Source organism: Urocitellus parryii, unplaced genomic scaffold (assembly GCF_045843805.1).
Source record: "Urocitellus parryii isolate mUroPar1 unplaced genomic scaffold, mUroPar1.hap1 Scaffold_37, whole genome shotgun sequence".
NCBI lineage: Eukaryota > Metazoa > Chordata > Mammalia > Rodentia > Sciuridae > Urocitellus > Urocitellus parryii.
This window is the reverse complement of record NW_027553327.1, coordinates 8,028,725-8,047,509: the sequence shown is the minus strand read 5'-3', so window position 1 is coordinate 8,047,509 and position 18,785 is coordinate 8,028,725. Positions and strand designations below refer to the sequence as shown.

The 18,785-nt window shown below is 51.6% G+C and overlaps 2 protein-coding genes and 1 pseudogene across 2 annotated transcripts; all 3 read right to left on the bottom strand.

The window, feature by feature from the left end:
* Positions 1-4,864, bottom strand: part of LOC144252182 (dnaJ homolog subfamily B member 14 pseudogene) — a 28,558-nt pseudogene extending 23,694 nt beyond the window's left edge.
* Positions 4,865-4,898: 34 nt separating this feature from the next.
* LOC144252083 (tubulin beta-4 chain-like) lies at positions 4,899-11,978 on the bottom strand. The gene is made up of 4 exons (XM_077794647.1): positions 11,967-11,978; positions 5,702-5,810; positions 5,151-5,265; positions 4,899-5,088 (listed from the first exon to the last, which is right to left on the bottom strand). Exons 1-4 carry the CDS (start codon positions 11,976-11,978, stop codon positions 4,899-4,901), a joined length of 426 nt encoding a protein of 141 aa, XP_077650773.1.
* A 2,666-nt stretch (positions 11,979-14,644) lies between these two features.
* Positions 14,645-15,588, bottom strand: LOC144252207 (melanocyte-stimulating hormone receptor-like). The gene is given in 2 exon segments (XM_077794687.1): positions 14,645-14,835; positions 14,838-15,588. Coding segments are annotated over 2 exon segments (942 nt in total).
* Between the last annotated feature and the right edge of the window lie 3,197 nt (positions 15,589-18,785).

Below are 18,785 nucleotides of genomic sequence, written 5' to 3'. Positions count from 1 at the left end.
GGAAAGTAGAAGCTTTATGAAATGCTCTTTTAAACCTTTTTACTTTAAAGACTTGTATATCTGAAAAATATGAACACATTTAATATGTAATGAAGAATATCACAATTACATTGATGTTTTTATATTTTTAAAGAAAAATCTACACTTTATAATATAGTACAATACTCTATAATAAGAGTTATTGTTTAACCAGAGTTGTATAAACTAGTTGCTCTAGAGAATAAAACTTAACAGACACAATATTAGGAATAAATTAACATTTTAGGAAATCCTTGTCATTTTAACATAGAGATTAAACTTTGGTTTATATATAGTATGTTAATATTTGACTTTAGGGGAAAACCCTGAATAGTTTTATCTGCTTGCATTATTTATATATAACCAATTTAGTTGCATACAAACTTTTAAAAATTTACCCTTTATTTACATTTATTTATTACTTAATTAGATCCTCTTATTGCTTACTTAGATGTATTACAATTTTACCACATAAGACTTTTGTTTTTACCTAGACACTTTTTTTCCTTTTAAAATAAAATTTAAAAATGCAATGATTTCCTTTGCTGTATGTCTCTGATGTCCTTAAAAATATGTATGTAATAATAGTACATTGTACATTTTTATGTGTGTGTTTAAGTGAACAATATAGATGTTTTATCAGCATTCAAATGGCATTTTCTCTCAGGTTTACTTTCCACAGTGGTTTAGTTTCTGTCTGCTTTGTCACAGTAAAACCTAAGGACTTGCTCTGGGGATTTATTTAGCTTTTTCCTGAGCCCTGGTAGATGCTGGGATCATGTTACATAAATATGACTCCCTAAAATGAAAAGTCTGTATTTGATAGCTAAAGCCTGGTTTCCTGGTAATTAAAATTGCACTGGTCATGTAAATTAGATTTAGGGATTTCACAGTGGAATATATTTTGAGGGACTTGAATAAGATATGATGTGTTATAAGTAGTTGTCTTTTTTATTGATTTTAGTTTTTTAAAATACATGACAGTGAAATGCATTACTATTCTTATTACACATATAGAGCACAATTTTTCATATATTTGTATATAAAGTATGTCACACCAATTTATGTTTTTATACATGTACTTTGTTTTTTTGCATTACAATTCTTATTACACATATATACCACAATTTTTCTTATCTCTGTATATAAAGTAGGTAAACATGTTATTGTATTTCTCATGTGATGTTATTTGATTTTCAACATCACTAAGAATGTCAGCATCTCTCTCCATCAGATACTGGTGGTGATTCCAGCTGTATTTTCATACTTACACTGAAACCTAGTCCTAGTGAGGCAGAGGCCAGTACCCTGACATGGGGTGCCAGGCGCCATGATGGATCCCAGGCTGTGCAAAAATAGTAATTTGTAAAGTTAAAGTATTATGTTTTATAACAACTAATGATATTTTGTTTCTATCAGTAATACTTCCAAGTTTTAAGTCTTTTAACATTTTATTTAAGCAGTATAATTTTACAAAATCATGTGGCTTTTGACATATTCATAGATGCATAAACAAATTTTTTATGAGGAAAAATTGCTTTCTGTGCATTTGGTGTATGTGAAATTTGTATACATGGCAATAGTTTCTCAAATTATTATTAATTTATCTTTATGCAAATTATAAATACAATCATTTTCAATGATTGTATATCTCTGATGGCCTTACACATACCTAAGTAATAATCATGCATTTTACAATTATTTTCACATTACTGAACAAAAATAATATTTTTTAGGCATTCAGAGGGCATTTCCCCAAAGGTTTATTTTCCCTGTGTTTTAGTTTCTGTCTCCTTAGCCTCCTTGAAACCTCAGGACTTGCTCTGAGGGCCTCACTCAGCTCTTCCTGAGCCTTGGAGGGCACTGGGATACCTTTCTCTAAACATGACACCTGTGACTTGCAGAGTCTCTGTATTTCATGGCTGAAGCCTGGTTTTCTGGTTATGAAATTTGCACTTGGTTATATAAATTAGATTTAGGGATTTTACATTGAAATATGTTTTGAAGGACTTCAATAAGGTTTCATGTTTTCTATGTTGTCTTTCTCATGTGATGGTTTTAATCACCAACATTACTAAGAATATGAGCATCTCTGTCCATTAGACAAACAGCTTGTGATTCTAGCTGTATTTTCATAATTACTCTGAAACCTAGCTCTAGTGAGGCAGAGGATAGCACCCTGACATGGGGTGCCAGGCGCCATGATGGGTTTCAGGCTGTGCACGCCCAGCTGTCCATCCTTGGTGTGGGGAGCCCACCAGATGCTCTGCCCCAGTCACTGTGAAGCACAGCCTGGCTGTGGGCCACAGGTGCCCTGTGAGCTGCAGATCCACAGGACAAGGCCTTCTTTGCATGTGGCCCTCATCACCCACCCTCACCCCAGCCCTCTCTGCACCTTCCCTTCTCCAGGGGCCACTGTCCTCTCTCTTTCCAGGACCTGATGCAGTAGATTCCCCACCTGAGTGATGGTGTGGTGATGTCTCCCTCTGCCTGACTCATTTCAGCTAGGTTCATGTGCTCCAGGGCCATGCCCAGTGTCAGAAGGGAAAGGAAGCCATTTTTCTTGCCTCTAAAATATTTTCTGCTCTACACATGGCACATGTTTTTCATCCATCTACCCCATACAGGATTCCATTATTGATCATAAAAAGTGCTTCAAACATCATGGGACTTGAGTTAGAGCAAGTTCCTTGGACCCCACATTTCACCTGCTATGCACAGTTGGCAGAGGTCCTGTCTCCAACTCCTACCCTATGACTCTGCAGTCCTCAGGCCATGATGCACAGGGTGGCATCTCCTGCCTGTTACCCTCCAAGCTGGCCCTGCAGCTGGCAGACATACAGCACTGGGGCCTTAGGGGACCTTCTCCCAGGATCCTCTAACCAAGGAACTAGGGGAACTCTGTGTAGGAGCTATATCTAGAATCAAGCTCTGCCTGAGCCCCAGGGCTATCCAGGCCATCCTCTGGAATTCAGGTTAGAGAAGATACCTGTGTGTCTGAAGAGTTAACTCCATGGTTGATTCCAGGTTGGCTGCTGGGTGGGTATTCTAGCTCTCAGATTAGAATTGGCACAGACCAACCCTTTACCCAGTGCCAGGGCTGAGTCCACCTCTTTAGGTGTTTACTATGCCCACCTCAAGTCCAAGCCCCAGTGTGTGCTGAGTCCAGTCTTTGCTGCTCTGAGTAGCTCCTGAGACTGGGTGTTCACAATGAGAGAGCTGTACTGCAGCAGGTTCTGGAGACCAGGGTGCAAACATCCAGGTGCTGCTCCTGACCAGGGCTACTGATGCTGCAGCACCACATGGCAGGAGGCAAAGAGAAGCAGACGGGACTGGACCCCCTGATTGATGCTGGGATCATACTGATGTTCAACATACCAGGAAGGCCCTCTACCACCCCAAAGGGAATTTGCCTTTTAGAGTGATATTTGTTCCACTCATAGAGCACAGCCATAATACCCATCACCTGCTAAATGCCCAGTCTATTTTTTTATAAAACACGGTAAATTTCTCCAGGATTTGGTGGAGAAGAAGTTCAACCATGGCCTCCAAGAAATGCATCAATTCTAAATGGGAACCAACTGCTCCAGGCAGGAGACACTCCTCTGCTGAGTCTGAGAGTTGAGGAAAGTCCACAGCTCTGTGACTTGGTGTCCAGCAGTGCGGTTCCACTCTCACAGTGATGTCTGGGGAACCAAGGGCATCTCATCTTCATGAGCCATGAAGGGTACACAGGGTATTTCCACCATGTGACCTTCCTTCTCCTGTGACTGCCTGAGCTGACAGAGAGCCACTGCATATCTGTTGGTCAAAGGGAGCCACCCTGGAGCTGGCCTACCAGGGACAGGGACTCACTTGATTTATTCTGCTTAAGCTCAGGACCTTTTTAGATGTCAGTTCCCACCTGACTTCTTACTCTGTAGGAGGAGATGGGATGTGGGTGAGCATCTCTTCTACCAAGCCCTCTTCAGGTGCCAGTGTCATGGGACACTGGGCCTCCTGCAGCTGCAAGAAACGTCCACCAGGGGGTGCAGGGAGCCATCACACCTCACTGTCCCCAACCAGTACCTTTCCAGAAGGCTCCCTCCTAGCCTCCCTAGCTCAGGTGTCAGGCTTCAGGTCTGAAGCCAGTTATTGCACTGACCAGGAGTAATTAGAGAGAAGCACTGAGCCTGAGCTGCCCTGAGGGGGGCCTGGGACAAGTGTGGGATTCCTCCTGAGTCCCAGGAGACACTGGGGTTCAGGGACAGGGCTCCACCCAGGCAGGGCTGGTCCTCTCCAGCTCTCCTTCCCCACTTGAGGACTCCCAGGGCTGTGCCCTCGACACACCTGGCTTCCAGAACAGGCCTGGGTCAGAGGCCAGCCTGGGAACCATGGCCTGTCCCCATCTGGGCCACACTGCCACCTCTCCTCACCCTTCTGAACCAGACTTTCCAGAATGAAAAAAAAAAATCTCCAGCACCAGGCAGGGGTATCTGACAGCAATAGATTTATTAAGTATCCCCCCAAAATATAAACACAAACCAGTAAAAAAACAAAACAGACCATGAAACATCAGGCCTGGAGCCACAATGAAAGAGACAATGAGCCACACGACATGGACACGGCCTAAGTGGGAGGACAGCCCAGTGGACTCCTGTGGGTGGGGTGGGCCATAAATACTGAAGGACAGCATCAGAGCCCTGGAGTGCTGCGGCCTGGGAAGCAAAGCTGGGGCAACACTGTGGCTCCAGGGCCCTGGGCCAGATGCTGCGGCCCGGCCCTGGCTGCAGTGGCCAGGCACCAGCTGGGAACCGCCTCACTTGGGGCCCTGGGCCTCGGACTCCTCCTCGTCGTCCTTGTACATCTCGCCCTCCTCCTCGGCCGTGGCGTGCGTCCTGTTACTGCTGGTACTCGGATACTAGGTGGTTCATGTTGCTCTCTGCCTCGGTGAACTCCATCTCGTCCATGCCCTCGCCCGTGTACCAGTGCAGGAAGGCCTTGCGCCGGAACATGGCTGTGAACTGCTCCGAGATGCACTTGAACAGCTCCTGGATGGCCGTGCTGTTGCCGGTTTCTGACTCACCCCCTCTGCAATGTGGGTTCACCTGCCCAGGCTGCTGGGCCCTAAGTGCATATGTAGCAGGAGAAACTTACCAAAGATGAAGTTATCAGGCTTGAAGAGGTGCCCAAAGGCCCCAGACTGGACACTGTCCATGGTTCCAGGCTCCAGATCCACCAGAATGGCCCGAGGCACATACTTGTGAGCTGAGGGGAGAGGGGGGCTGCTCAGTAATGTGGGTCTCAAGGGCTCCTCACTTCCTTCTAAATCCTGCCATGTATAAAATGGTTGATACCTTAGATGGCAGTCAAGTTGTGCATCCCTGTTGGCAGGCTGATATTTCACCAGTTTGCTATGGAAATCACTCTGCACTGGTTACCAAACAGCCCCCAACCAAGCCCTCCAGTGAGTGGGCTCTGGGCCCTCCCCCAGCCCGCTCCTCTGGACTGTACACCTGCCCTCTTTGCCATCAGAGGTCTGCACCTCACTCTGTGCTGGCTGTCAACTGACTTGTCATTTTCATTCTGTGAGTATGAATTCCCCATCTCCAGGACACCTGCTAGCCTCTGGGCCAACCAGTGGTGACAGAGGTGTTAGGACTCTGCTCACCCAGGCACCCGGTTCCCAAAGGCAGGTGCTAACAGGAGGCCTCATTATAGTAGACGCTGATGCATTCCAGTTGCAGGTCCGAGTCCCCCACATAATTGCCACTGGGGTTGATGCCATGCTCATCACTGATGACTTCCCAGAACTGCAAGGGAGGCACAGAAGAGTCAGCGAGCAGCCACATCCAAGGCTAGGACCCATCCTCCTGGGGCCTTATAACTCACAGCCTATGAGTAGGAAAACCTTGTGCTCTCACCTGTCAGACAACCCACTGCCTGCATGACCAGGCTGCCCAGGGGGCCCAGGGGTAGACCAGGGCTCAGCCCACATAAACCAGGTTCCCAGACCCAGCTTTGCACTCATGGGCAAGGAGATAACACTTCCTGGGCTATATTATTCCTTCTTTCTAGACAAGGGAAAGCAGGCCCAGATCTGTCACATCCTTTAGCCACTACGTGTGGCCCTTGGCATCAGAGTAAGCAGTGTTCAGTGCTGGGGCTCAGCCCTGCCTGTCATGGTTTGATTGTGAGGTGTCCCCTAAAAGCTCACATGTGAGACAATGCAAGAAGGCTTAAAGGAAAAATAACTGGCTGGGGATGTGGCTCAAGCAGTAGCGCGCTCGCCTGGCATGCGTGCGGCCCGGGTTCGATCCTCAGCACCACATACCAACAAAGATGTTGTGTCCGCTGAGAACTAAAAAATAAATATTAAAAATTCTCTCTCTCTCTCTCTCTCTCTCTCTCTCTCTCTCTCTCTCTCCTCTCTCAGTCTCTCTTTTTTTTAAAAAAAAAAAAAGGAAAAATAACTGGGTTATAGCCTTAACCCAATTAGAGACTTGATCCCCTGATAGGATTAACCAAAGGCCCGTAGGGTTAGCTGGAGGAGGTTGGGTCCCTGGGGGCATGCCTTTGGGGTATATATTTTGCATCTGGCTGTGGAATCTCTCTCTGGTTTCTGATCATCATGTGAGCTGTTTCCCTCTGCCATACTCTTCCACCATAATGTTCAACCTCACTTGAGCCCTGAGGAATGGAGCCAGCCTTCTATGCACTGAGACCTCTGAAACGGTGAGCCTCAAATAAACTTTTCCTCTTCTAATTGCTCTTTTCAGGTTTTTTATTCACAGCAGCAAAAACTGACCAAAACACTGTCTTAGCCAAGCAGACCCACAGGGACCCTGGGAGCCAGTGTGAGCAAGCACTCCCAACTGAGTCTGCAGCTGGGCTACTGGGGTCCCATGTGGGAATAACTTCCCTCAGGCCACCCTCACCTTGCCATCCACATGGAACCTGACAATGCTAAGGCTCATGCCCTACCACCTGCTGCACCCACCTTGGGCAGGAACACACAATGCTTCTCAAACTCTGGTCCCACACCTGCAGCGGAGCAGGGTAGGTAGCACAGGGCATGTGCAGTAGCACCGTGATTGAGGACTCACAGCTTGGCCCCACTTCTTCCCAGCTGTGTGACCTCAGGCAGGTCACCAGGATTCTCTGTGCCCTGGTGCAGTCTGTACAGTGAGCTTGATAACAAATCTATAGGAATACAGTGAGCTAATCTATGCAAAGAAAATTAACAGTTCATGGCAGATGGTTAGTACCATGCAGAACTGTTAGCCCACATGCTGGCACACACCCTGGATGAGGGAGCATCAGAAGAAGACACTTCCTTGGGGCACAGCATCTGCCTCCTAAGTCACATGTGTAAGACTCCAAGAATCTAGGATTGTGAGGCCCCTCCCATCGCCTCCGCTCTGCTCCTCGGGGCTGCAGTGACTTCCAGATGAGTTACTGGTGTGAAGCCTTGGGAACAAAGGGCCTCTACATAGGAGTCATGTGCTGGTGGAAGAGAACAGTTTGCATGTGCTTATCTATATTTGGATGTCTCTGAGAGAGACACAGAGAGTGGTGCCTGGGGTCCTGGGCTGGGAGAGAGACTGCTTTTCACAGACTATTCTTCTTTGGTACTGTTGGAATTGTCACGTGAACACATTGGCTTTTAAAGTAAGATTCGTTAAAAATAAAATTTTAAAAAGTCCAAAGAGTATGAAGAAAGCATTTACTAATAAAAATCAGGAAAAATGTTTCCTGGAAGCTTATCCCAAGAGACTGTTTTCAGGGGTCACTTCTCAGCAAGGAGGAGACTGGATTTCTTTCTCTCTTGTGTACTTTTGCCTTTACTAAGTTTTATTGTTCTCTTAGCAATAAGTGTGTGTTGATTTTTAATTATAAAATTAAAAACACAGATGGGTTGGAGGCATTTAGAGGTGTTCTTCTCTGACCCTGGAGGCTGTCTTAAAGAACTGTTTGGTTGCTGACAGTCCAGAGCCAGGGCCCTTGATCCATTAGTCTGGAGGGCCCCAGCCTCTGGCTACAGGGCCACTGTGAGAGGAGCTCAACAGTGTGTGTGTGTGTGTGTGACAGTGCACGCAACTCAGTCAGTGGTAGCCACATGTCCAGTGAGAAGCCTCAACCTAGACAGACAACGATACCCACAAGCGACTGGCTCAGCCTTGACAAGAAAGCCTTCCATGGATGTGGGCTTCATTGGTCACAAGGTCTTCAGTGCTATTTAAAACCATATGTGCAGGTAACTTAAATAAAATGGATCGGAAGAACAGAAAATGGTGTCTGGGCTTGGAGAGCAGGACCCAGAAGGGAAAAATGTTTCCTCATCTGCAGTGCTTCTTTCTTTTTGACAGAGCCTCAACATGTTGCCCAGGCTGGCCTTGAACTCCTGGGTTAAAGTGATCTTCTTTATTCCCCAGCCTTTACCAGCAGCTGGGACTACAGATCTAAGCCACCGGACTCTGCAGTGTTTCAACTTATCACAGGAAGAATATATTAACCATTGCATTTTTTTTGTTGTTGTTAATAAAAAATTGCTGGGCACAGTGGCATATACCTGTAATCCTAGGGACTTGGGAGGCTGAGGCAGGATGAGAGCAAGTCTGAGGTCAGACTCGCAATTCATAAAATTGACTTGACTCAAAGTAAAAAAATCAAAGAAAAAACTGCTGGGATGCAGCTCAGTGGTACAGCTCCCCTGAGTTTACCACTCAGATTAAAAATCTAAAATAAAGTTTTATGGTTAAAGTACATTATGTAACATGTTTAATAATCAGAGCAATATAACTTTGAAAATTAAGTAGCATCATCACAGAAAAGAAACTGCCAGATGCAGCATGGATCCTAGGTTCTGGGCCCAGCCTCTCTTTTCGACCCCAGGTTGTAAGCTGCAGGCCGAACCAGGGGAAGGGAGCCCAGAGGGCAAGGGGGAAAGCCCCCTCCCATTGGCTTACAGGGCAGGCCCCGCCCTGATGCCCCGCCCAGTAGCGGATGGAGGGGCGTCGCCCAGGCCTCAGGCGTTCTGTGGGGCGCAGACAAAGAGGACTCCAGGCTGGGTCCAGCGCTGCCCGGCCATAGACGGGAGGAGAGTGGGGTTGGGGCCTGGACCCAGCCTAGGGAACCAGGGGGAGCCCTGTCTCGTCTGCTGGTGGTTGCGGGGTGGGGGGCGGGGGTAGGGTGAGTCCCCGCCCACTATGCCGTGACCACGCCACTTCTGCAAGACCTGGATTTAAAATCCCTGCCTGGCCCAGCCCATGGCGTGATCCCAGACAAGTGACTCAGCTTCCCGGAGCTGTGGTGTTCTCATCCTCCGGGGCGGGTGATGCCCATCTCGCCACAGCCTTCAAGATGACAGAAACAAAGCCACAACTACGGTGCTGATTCCCACAAATTACTAAGGCTCTGCTGCCACTGACCCTTCCCTCCTCCGCTCACCCACCCCAGCCGGGCACCTCCTGGAGTCCGCGGCCCTTTGTGTTGAGCGTGGCCCACCCAGGGACCCGGGAGGAGGAAAGCAGCCCCTGGCCCACCTGCAGCTAGTGGGCAAAGCTCCTGATCCCCACCGCGGCCCATGGCAGGGAGCTATCTCCCGCTGTACCAGGGACCAGCAACAATAGACAAGAAATTTCCTGTGGTCTGGGGTAGATGCTGAGCAGATGAATCCTTCACACAGGGCCCTGCCCAGGGACCTCCAGCTTAGGACCCCTGAGAGCAGGGTTGGGGGGCTGCAGGAGAGAAGTGCTAAGTTGCTTCACACCGATCACTGATCACCACAAAGGGGAGAAAGGAAAAACAAAGTAGTATACCCCCTCCTCTGAAAATTTGCCTCTGTTTGCTTACCCCCACCCCCTTTTAACTACTGAGGATTGAACCCAGGGCCTTCCATACACCAGGCAAGTGCTCTACCTCTGACCTACATCCCCAGCCCTTTTTATTTTATTGAGACAGAGTCTCACTTAATTGCTCAAACTGGTCTCAAAGGTGGGATCCTTCTGCCGCAACTGGGAATTATGGAATAGTTGAGGTTAGAGGCTGCGCTACCACACCCAGCCAGAAATATTTTTTCTCATTGTTTTTGTTTTGGTACCAGGGATTGAACCCAGGGGCGCTTAATCACTGAGCCACAACCCCAGCTCTTTTTAAATTTTTTTAAATTCTGAGACAGGATCTTGCTAAATTGCTTAGGACCTCACTAAATTGCTGAGGCTGGCTTTGAACTTGTGATCCTCCTGCCTCAGTCTTCTCAGCTGCTGCTGGGATCACAGGCATGCACCACCATGCCCAGAAGGGGAAATTGTTTTTAGACAAACATAAATTAGTAAAAACATCTCAAAAGGAATAAAAATAGGAAGCAAACCTAATATTCCATAGTCCAGTGTCTGAAGACACTGTCCAGCACTCTGTAGGCTGCATAAGGAAGTGGGTGTAGACTTGACTGAGCTTTTGTCTAATGTGTGCCTGTGGGATAGAAGTGCTGGGCCAGGCCTAGCAATAGCAGCAGGGTCACCAGGCAGGCCTCAGGGCTGCCATCCTCTCCACCCAGCACTGACCTCTGACCCTCCCAGGAGCAGATGTTCAGAGCAGGCCTGGTCCCTGTGACCACAGTAAGGAGTGTTCAGCTCCTCCCATCAAGTCAGGGCAGCTGTCACTGACTGCACCAGGAGTCCTGATTAGATCTGAGAACCCTAGCCCTCAAGCCTCCCCTCCCCCAGTATCCCTCCTAGAGGGACACAGATGTCTCTTCTGGTGATTAGAGGATCTCCCCGTACTGCCCCACCCCCTTCAGAGGCATCTCCACCCTAGAGCCAAACTTGCAATTTACATGTCAGCCACATGGCTGTCCCAGCCCATGGTAATTAGCTTTCTGTTCCTGCCTGGTTACCATGGCAACAGCCTCCAGGGGAAGTTCTTGTCCGACCCCTTCCCCTCCAGGAACTATCTCCCCCAAGGCCCTCTTGGGAACTAGCTCCACAGCGACCTTGAGCTGGGTCCCTGGCTTAGGTCCTGACAAAGCCACCTCCCTCCACACTGTTGTTCTAAGGGTAGACCCTTCCACCCACCAAGCCCAAGCCCCAGCTCTGCAAGGGACAGAGCTAAGGGGTCAGCCAGCTGCCTTAAACCTGCTGTGTGACCTTGGGCAGGGGTCAGCCTTCCAGGACTTGGGAACAGGAATGGCTATCTCACAGGCCGGGTGGGGATGAGGACACCTGAAGTTCCCTGCAGAGGCACACACCAAACCTTTCCTTGCCTCAGCCTTGACATCTGTGAGATGAACTAACAAGGAGAAATGCAAAGGGAGGCTGCAGCCCCCTCACCTGCAGCTACCCTTTGTTCCAGTGTCCAAGCTACAGGAGTATAGACCCTGGGTGGGCCCGGTCCAGGGAGGTATCCCGCCTTTGTCCACAAAGAGCAGGGTTGAGGGAAGAGTCCAGTTCTGGACCAAGGTCACCCTAGTCCAGGCCCAATTCCTCCAACAAAGGAATAGGGTGGGGCTAGGAAGCTAGGGTTTTCAGAACAGGGCTGGGTACAGGAGGGCGGTTCTGTCCCTTGGAGGACATCCCGTTCTTTCAGTGGAGGTTTGGGCAGAGGGAATCATCATAGCTTTGGGGGAGAGCCCACCCAAAGCTGCTCACCCTATCCATCTCACTCAAGGCTAAGGTGCGGCCCCAAAGAGGGCCACGCCCAGACAGTCCCGCAGTAGACCTGCTGAGGACGCGCTGGGGAGGGAGAAGGTATAGATGGAGCTGAGGTTTAGCAGCTGACGTGGGCTGCCCGCCAACAGTCTGAGGTCACCTGGGCAGGGGCAGAGGAAAGGCGCGGGTGGGAATCACAGGACGAGTATTTCGACGCCCCTGCCGCCCGGCGGGGTACCGCGCTCATCCCTTTGTCCCAGACTGGGAGCGGCGCGGGGTGCAGCCCGCGGTGCACCACGCCTGGCGGACGCGTGGCCTCACCTTGGCCCCCATCTGGTTGCTCCCTCATGCTGGCTGCGTCTGGCCGGGCGGTGGCGAGCGCAAACGGACAGTCGGGCGGGCGGGCTGCAGAGTGTCGGCGGCCCACCGCCACCAGCTCTTATAGAGCGGGCCCCGCCCCCGCAGGCCTGACATCAGCGGGCGCGGCCAATCCCAGGGCACCGCCGCACAATGCGGCACCGGCTCTGCAGCATCAGCACCGCACATCCCGGCTCCGCCCTCGCAATGCGGCGCCTACTCCCGCCGCCGGGACTAGGCCGGGCCTGGCGCCTCCGAATGGAGGGACTGCCTCCCAGAGGGTCCGGTTGGGCGAGTGGGGACTCCAGGGAGGACAATAGAGCTCCCCTGGGCCCTTGGACATCCCTCCCTGAGGCAGCTGCCCTGTTGGATTCCACCACTGCTGCAGCCCCACCCTGAGGCTTTGTGAGTAGGGTCTTTCTTCTCATCTGCTTAGGAACAAACCCCCATCTTCCTGGATCCCTATCTTGTGGCAGACAAGGTATTCTGGTCTCTGCCAGGTTCGTAGGGGTGGGCGAGGCAGGAACCCACTAAGCAGGCCACCTGCAAGAAAGCGAGCTTCAGACAGGACCCAGAAACATCCGAGTTAGGAGACTATGGGAACAGAAGGGCAGCAGGTTATGTATGCAGCTCAAAGAGTCCCTGACCTGGCAATGGAAGGTGCCACCTGCCCTTCCTCCCCGAGGGTTGCCATGAGGAGGCGTTGCACTCCTGGTCATTCCCAGCGCCTGGCAGGCAGCCCTTGCTCCATGAATATCCGCCTCAGGAATTGTCCTAAAAGTAAATAAGCCAGGCACTGGACCTACCAGGGCAAAAGACAGAGGACAGCAGTTTCTGACTCATTTCCTGATGTCACCTGTATCCTTGAACTCTTGGTATAAGTGAGGGTAAGGAGGGGACCTGGAGCCATCTGGAACCACCTACTTAAGGAGACTGTCAGAAGAGGAAGGAGAGGATGTATCTGCCCTGCATCATTCTATTCATACATACTGCATTGTTTAATATTCATCTAGGGTTAGATATTCCAATGACACCTTATAATGAGGTCCTCATGGAATTTTGATGACAGAAATCCCTTAAGAAGCGTCTCAGGCAGCACCACAGTGTGTAGACCCTCAAGCATCATTCACTTCAAAGCCAGCAGCTGAGAACAAGCTGCAGGCGCCTGTGCCCTCCATTCTGTGCAGGAGTGCTGTGTGTTGTAGTTGCGTCTCTCTCCTCTCTCCGGAGAAGCTCCCTGGTTTGGCAAGCATAGAAATGGGTCTTTTGTTCTCAAGAGATGCCCCTCCCCCACAGTTTGTCCGTGATGTGGCTTTCCGTGGTTGGTTTCCAGCTGTCCCCATTCAAGGAGTTCTGGTGAGTATTTGGCTGTGCCTCCTTGTCTGTGCAAGGGAAGAAGCTTGGAACCATCCATAGGCCTGGAGTCCCTCTCTGCCAGATGGCATCAGACCAAGCCAGCTCCCCCTCTGTCCCCAGAGGGCTCTGGTGCCAGGCTGAAGGCTGACTCACTGTTCTGTCTCCCAGCAGAGACTGGCCTTGCCTGGAACCAGCAGTCTGGGCTGCAGCTGACAGCAAGGTGGGGGCTGCTTACTAGACCTGTCTGGGAGAAGGTTAACAGGACATGATAGCTCCCACCAAGCCTACCCCAAGGAGGAGGTCTGCTGATGTCCAGTGTCTGTGCAGGAAAATTAGGTGGGCTTAGTGAGAAGCCCAGGTTGCTTCAGAAGAGGGACACAAGGGTCCACAACTCTCTAAAACCAAGCAGTATAGTTCACCCCAAGATGCCCACTGCCTTGGACTCGGTTTTGGACATCCTGAGTCCCCAGACAACCTCACCCCATTCTCAGAGGAGATGGTGGTGAGGCTGCACCTGGGCACAGCATTATTACCAACTGTTTCCTGGCCCTGCACTCCCAGGCACTGGCCACTGATTCAGACGGGCAGCCTCTTCTACAGCCAGAGTGTGCCTTTGCTGGATCCCCATGCCTGGGGTGAGTGTGGTGCTGGATTCCCAACTCTCAGGTTTCCACTGAGCCTGCAAACTGGAATGGATGCTCAGCCCGACTCTGGTGGACACCCCTGTGAAATAGGCCCATTCTGCAAATCCAGTCCCCTAGCTAACTTCTGAAAGCAGCCTGCCACACAGCTGTGGCTGGATCTTTCTGGACACAAAGTCCTTTCTCCTGAGGCCCTGAACAGGAGCAGGGTCCCTTTTCCATGGCTCCTATTGATCTTCCTGTCCCAGCTGCTGAGGGCACAAGCCCCAAGAGCTGGCAGTAAAAACCAAGTGATGGTGGGCATGGCCTAGTCACAGGCAGAAGCAGAACTCCTTAAGACAGAGAATGTCTCTTTAGGATCCTAGGATCTGCCCCTGCTGCCCAGTAACCAAGCCCCTCCCCTCCCTAACTTCCTCCATTTCCCACAACTTCTTTTGAGGGTTGGTTTCTGGAGGTCACACTTACCCCTCTCTCTGTCCCCGGATCTGTGCTTCCACACCTTTAGAGATCATCTAGTCTGTCCTTTGGCAAATGGGACCAAGAAGGGAAGGGCCTAACCAAGGCCACACAGTCTCGGGCCACTGGATACCTTTGTCTTACTCTGCCCAGCATCCTGGCCTTGATTCCAGCAGCCACTCTCCCTGCTCACCAGAAGCACAGCAGCACCTCCTTGAGTGTCAGGTGGAGCTCCCAGCTGCGGAAGGCATAGATGAGAGGGTCCACAATGGAGTTGCATATAATGAGGGCCAGGAACAGGTTGAAGTTCTTGAAGACACAGCTGCAGGCAGGGTGCTGGGGGCAGAGAATGATGAGGGTGAGGTGCAGGAAAAAGGGCCCCAGCACAGGAAGAAAACACCCAGGAGGGTAGTGAGGGTCACAGCGCCCTTCAGGCAGAAGCCCTGGTGCACTGGTTGCTGCATCTTGTGGAGCTGGGCAATGCCCTGGGCATGCTGGCACTCCCGGGCAAGCATGTGGATGTAGAGAGCTGCCATGAGTGCCAGCATAGCCAGAAAGAAGGTGACGAGACAAAGCAGGACAGCTGCGTGGTTGTAGTAGGTGATGAAGAGGATGCTGGAGAGGATGCTGGCCTCCCAGATTGCCACGATGGCCCCTCGTGCGCGGGGCAGTGTCACAATGCTGTGATAACGTAGTGCGTAGAAGATGGAGATGTAGGGGTCCACAGCAATGGCACCCAGAAAGCAGAGGCTGGACACCATGGAGCCACAGGTGAGCACGTCCATGACATTGTCCAGCTGCTGCACCACAGCGGCTGGCGTTGCCAGGGCACCCACCTCCAGCAGCAGGAAGATGGCAGTCTCCAGCACATTGCTGGTGCTCACCAGCAGGTCAGACAGGGCCAGGCAGCAGATGAAGCAGTACATGGGAGAGTGCAGGTTGTGGTTCTTGGCGATGGCCACCACCACCAGCATGTTCTCCACCAAGCTCACCAGCCCCAGGCCAAGGAAGAGCCCGTCAGGAATGGACACCAGCAGGCACTGGGGGCCCATCTGGTTGGTGGCCAGCCTGAGCTGAGGGGTGGCCGTAGGGGTGGAGTTGAGAAAGCCCAGGAGCCTCCTCTGTACAGGCATAGTCCTGTCTTCAGAGCAAGAGGGGTGGATGGAGGGTCCCAGACTCCAGCTGTGTCAGGCTCCAGGCACCAGCTCAGCTCATGGTGCATCGGGTGTCATTCACACCTGTCCTGTTCCATCCCGCTCTCACACTTGCACTCACCCTCTCCCTGGCTGGACAAAGTTTGGCCTCGGCATGGCCCCAGTAGAGTCCAGAGACTTCCTGGCTGGGACCCTGAGTTCTGTGGTGTGGACCTTCTGCTCAGGGAATCGGAATCTCAGTTCACAGTGCCAATGAAGCTGGTCATCCACTGCACTGCCAACCTCTTCTCTGGAGGCTGCTGTGGTGGGGACCTCATCTGCTCCGGGAGCCTCTAGGTCACCTACCTCTGATAACTCTTCCTGGCCTCCTGCCTCCCTGGGCCAGGGGTAGGCTGAGGTCCCAGGAAGAATGGAGCCTTTCTTTAAAGTTGTCCGCGGAGCCCCTCCTCCAGAGGGTGGCACATGATGGAGGTGCGACTGAGCTGCGTGAGCACCCCGGGACCGGCCGCCAGGGGTGTCAGCGGCACCCAGCAGGCGCCAGAGCCCAAGGACCCCTGGGCACAGCGCGGGGTCAAAGCCATGCTGACCTAACCCGTGCTCCTGCCCCTGCGTCATCAGTCCTGCCTCTGAGGACCTGCCACTGCGCCCCCTTCTGAGAAACTTCTGATTCTCCTGCAGCCTCATCGCGGCTTCCCTGTGTTCCCCGGTGCTACTGGGCTCTGCTTCATGGTGGGAGCAGCTGCCAGCCCACCCTGCCAGGCAGGAGGCGCGTCGCCTCTGGGGCATTTTTAAATTTTTTATACTTTTATTTTATGTATTTATTTTTATGTGGTGCTGAGGGTGGAACCCAGGGTCTCACACATGCTATGCAGCCACTCTACCACTGAGCCACCACCCCAGCCCCATCTTTCTTTTTGAATTTTTGCTGAGAGTGGAGCCCAAGGCTAGTGGTCTACCAGAGCCACACCTGCCATCCTGAGAACTTGTAAAATGATTAAAATCTCAAGAAACAGTTGGCAAGGCAGGAGCCACAGCCTCAGCAGAGGCTCAGCGCTAGACATACACCACAGGAGCACCTTGCCATGCCAGAGCGGCCACAGCCCCCAACTGTAGCACTGCTGGGGCTGTGGGGGGGCTGTTTTCCTGGCGGCTGGCCAGATGCATCCGGCTGAGGTCTACCAGCAGCCTGTCACCATGCAGACTTGCTCACTCACTGGGGCACCAGCTGCAGCTTCCTACCCCTCCCTGGTGGCACCCCCATTTCTGCTGTGGGCCTACAGGACCTGGAGCTGGGGTCCACATCAGGGCACTCTTGTCTCTGGCCTTAGTGGGCCACAGCCAGTGATGGCACCTTGAGAACCATTTACAGCCCTTGCCTGGGTGGGGAAGGCAGTCCAGCTCCCATTTGGGTATCTGCTAGTGCCCCTGCACTTTCTCGGGCAAGATGTGTTTGTGTCTTGCATTACTGGAGACTGTACCCAGGGTCTCGCACATGCTAGGTAAGCCCTCTACCAATAAGCCATATCCCCAGCCCATTAAAAAAATTATTTAGACTCTATTTTGTGGTACTAGGGATTGAATCCAGGAGTGCTCTGACACTGAACTATATCCCTACACCTTTTTTAAAAAAATTTATTGTGTGTTTACTTATTGGCAGAGGAAATGAACCCAGAGGCCCTCTACCACTGGACCATACCCCCAGCCCTTTTAATTTTATTTTAAAGCAGGGTCTTGGCTGGCCTTGAAGCTGTGATCCTCCTGCCTTGGCCTCAGCCTCATGGACTCACTGAGATGATAGGTGTGACCACTGCACCTAGCAACCCTGAGGTGTTTTGAAAGCATTGGTTTCTGCAGTACGTGTGAGAATCCATTCTCTCACTCCTTCATCTATCCCACTGCCAGACACCTCGGGCCACACCATGCCCGTACACTGGTGTGTGAAAGCACAGGATAGCGCCCACTAACACTGGTTGGACACTCCTTACATCCCTACCCTGCAACTCACCAACTCCTCGTGTTCACTGTGGAGCACTAAGTACAACACAGATGGAACCCACAGATGACAAACATCAGAATGATGGCTTCCCCAGCCTGAGGACAGCCAGGAAGCAGCACCCAGACCCACAGATTGAAGAGTAGCCCACGCCAGTGTAGCCTCAGGTCCCTTCCTGCCTGCTCTTGCAAGCCACTGTCCTGACCTCAACACCACAGGTGAATTTTGCCTTTCTTGGAATGTCATATAAATGGAACCTTCTGGTTGGTATTTTGAATCACTCTGAGATTCATCCTTTTTATTGCAGGTAATTAAAATCCTCCCACTTAGTGTGGTGTCCATTATGTGAGCAGATCATGCTTGCATTTGAACAGCTTCCAGCTACAGGGCGGACCAAGGTGGTGTTGGAGGCTTGGCGCACATCCCCTGGGGAACAAGGGGCAATGTTGGTGCCACAAAGTGTCCATCCTTAGTGGATCTGGCCATTTTCCATGTTGGTGGACTGCTTCTTTCTGGCAGCTCACCAGTCCCACAAGCCTTCACGGAGAGCCCGCATGGAGGACGGGGCCCACATACTGCCACACCCTGAGCTCAGCTCTTTGCCTCCATGACCTCTGCCCCTCATGGAGAATGGCCCAGGGGAGCGGGTCCCAGCATGAGGGCTGTGCTGCAGCACTGGCCCAAAGCCACATGCAGCCCAGGCAGCAGCAGCTGCAGACCACTGTGTACCTCGGGGCAGCAGCAGGCAGCCCACCCCGCCCCCTGCTTCAGGGCCCCTTAACAGGGATGTGGATTTCCACTTCCATGAACAAGGCCTTTGAGAGGGATGTGTTTCTCCCCATCCCTCCTCTGCCAAGCCTAAGACTTCAAAGGCATGAGACTGGGGTAGCCTTTGGCAGAGGTGACCACATCCTTCCTCTCACGAGACCCAGCTGGCGGGCTTAAGAAACCAGACAACCCTGCCTCAGGACTCCCTGTCTTGGACCTCACTGGACACTCCTGCTGCAGGCTTCGTGGGAAGGAGCCCAGTACAGCTGATCTGGAGACAGTCACCTTTTGGCTTGTGACAGCAGGGAACATGGAGAGAGCGGCCTTGGGCTGTCTGTGCCCTGATGAAGCCAGATGGTGCTAAGGCTGAGTGTACCCTGACCTGGATGTCCTGGCGCCCAGTGCAGCTCCCAGT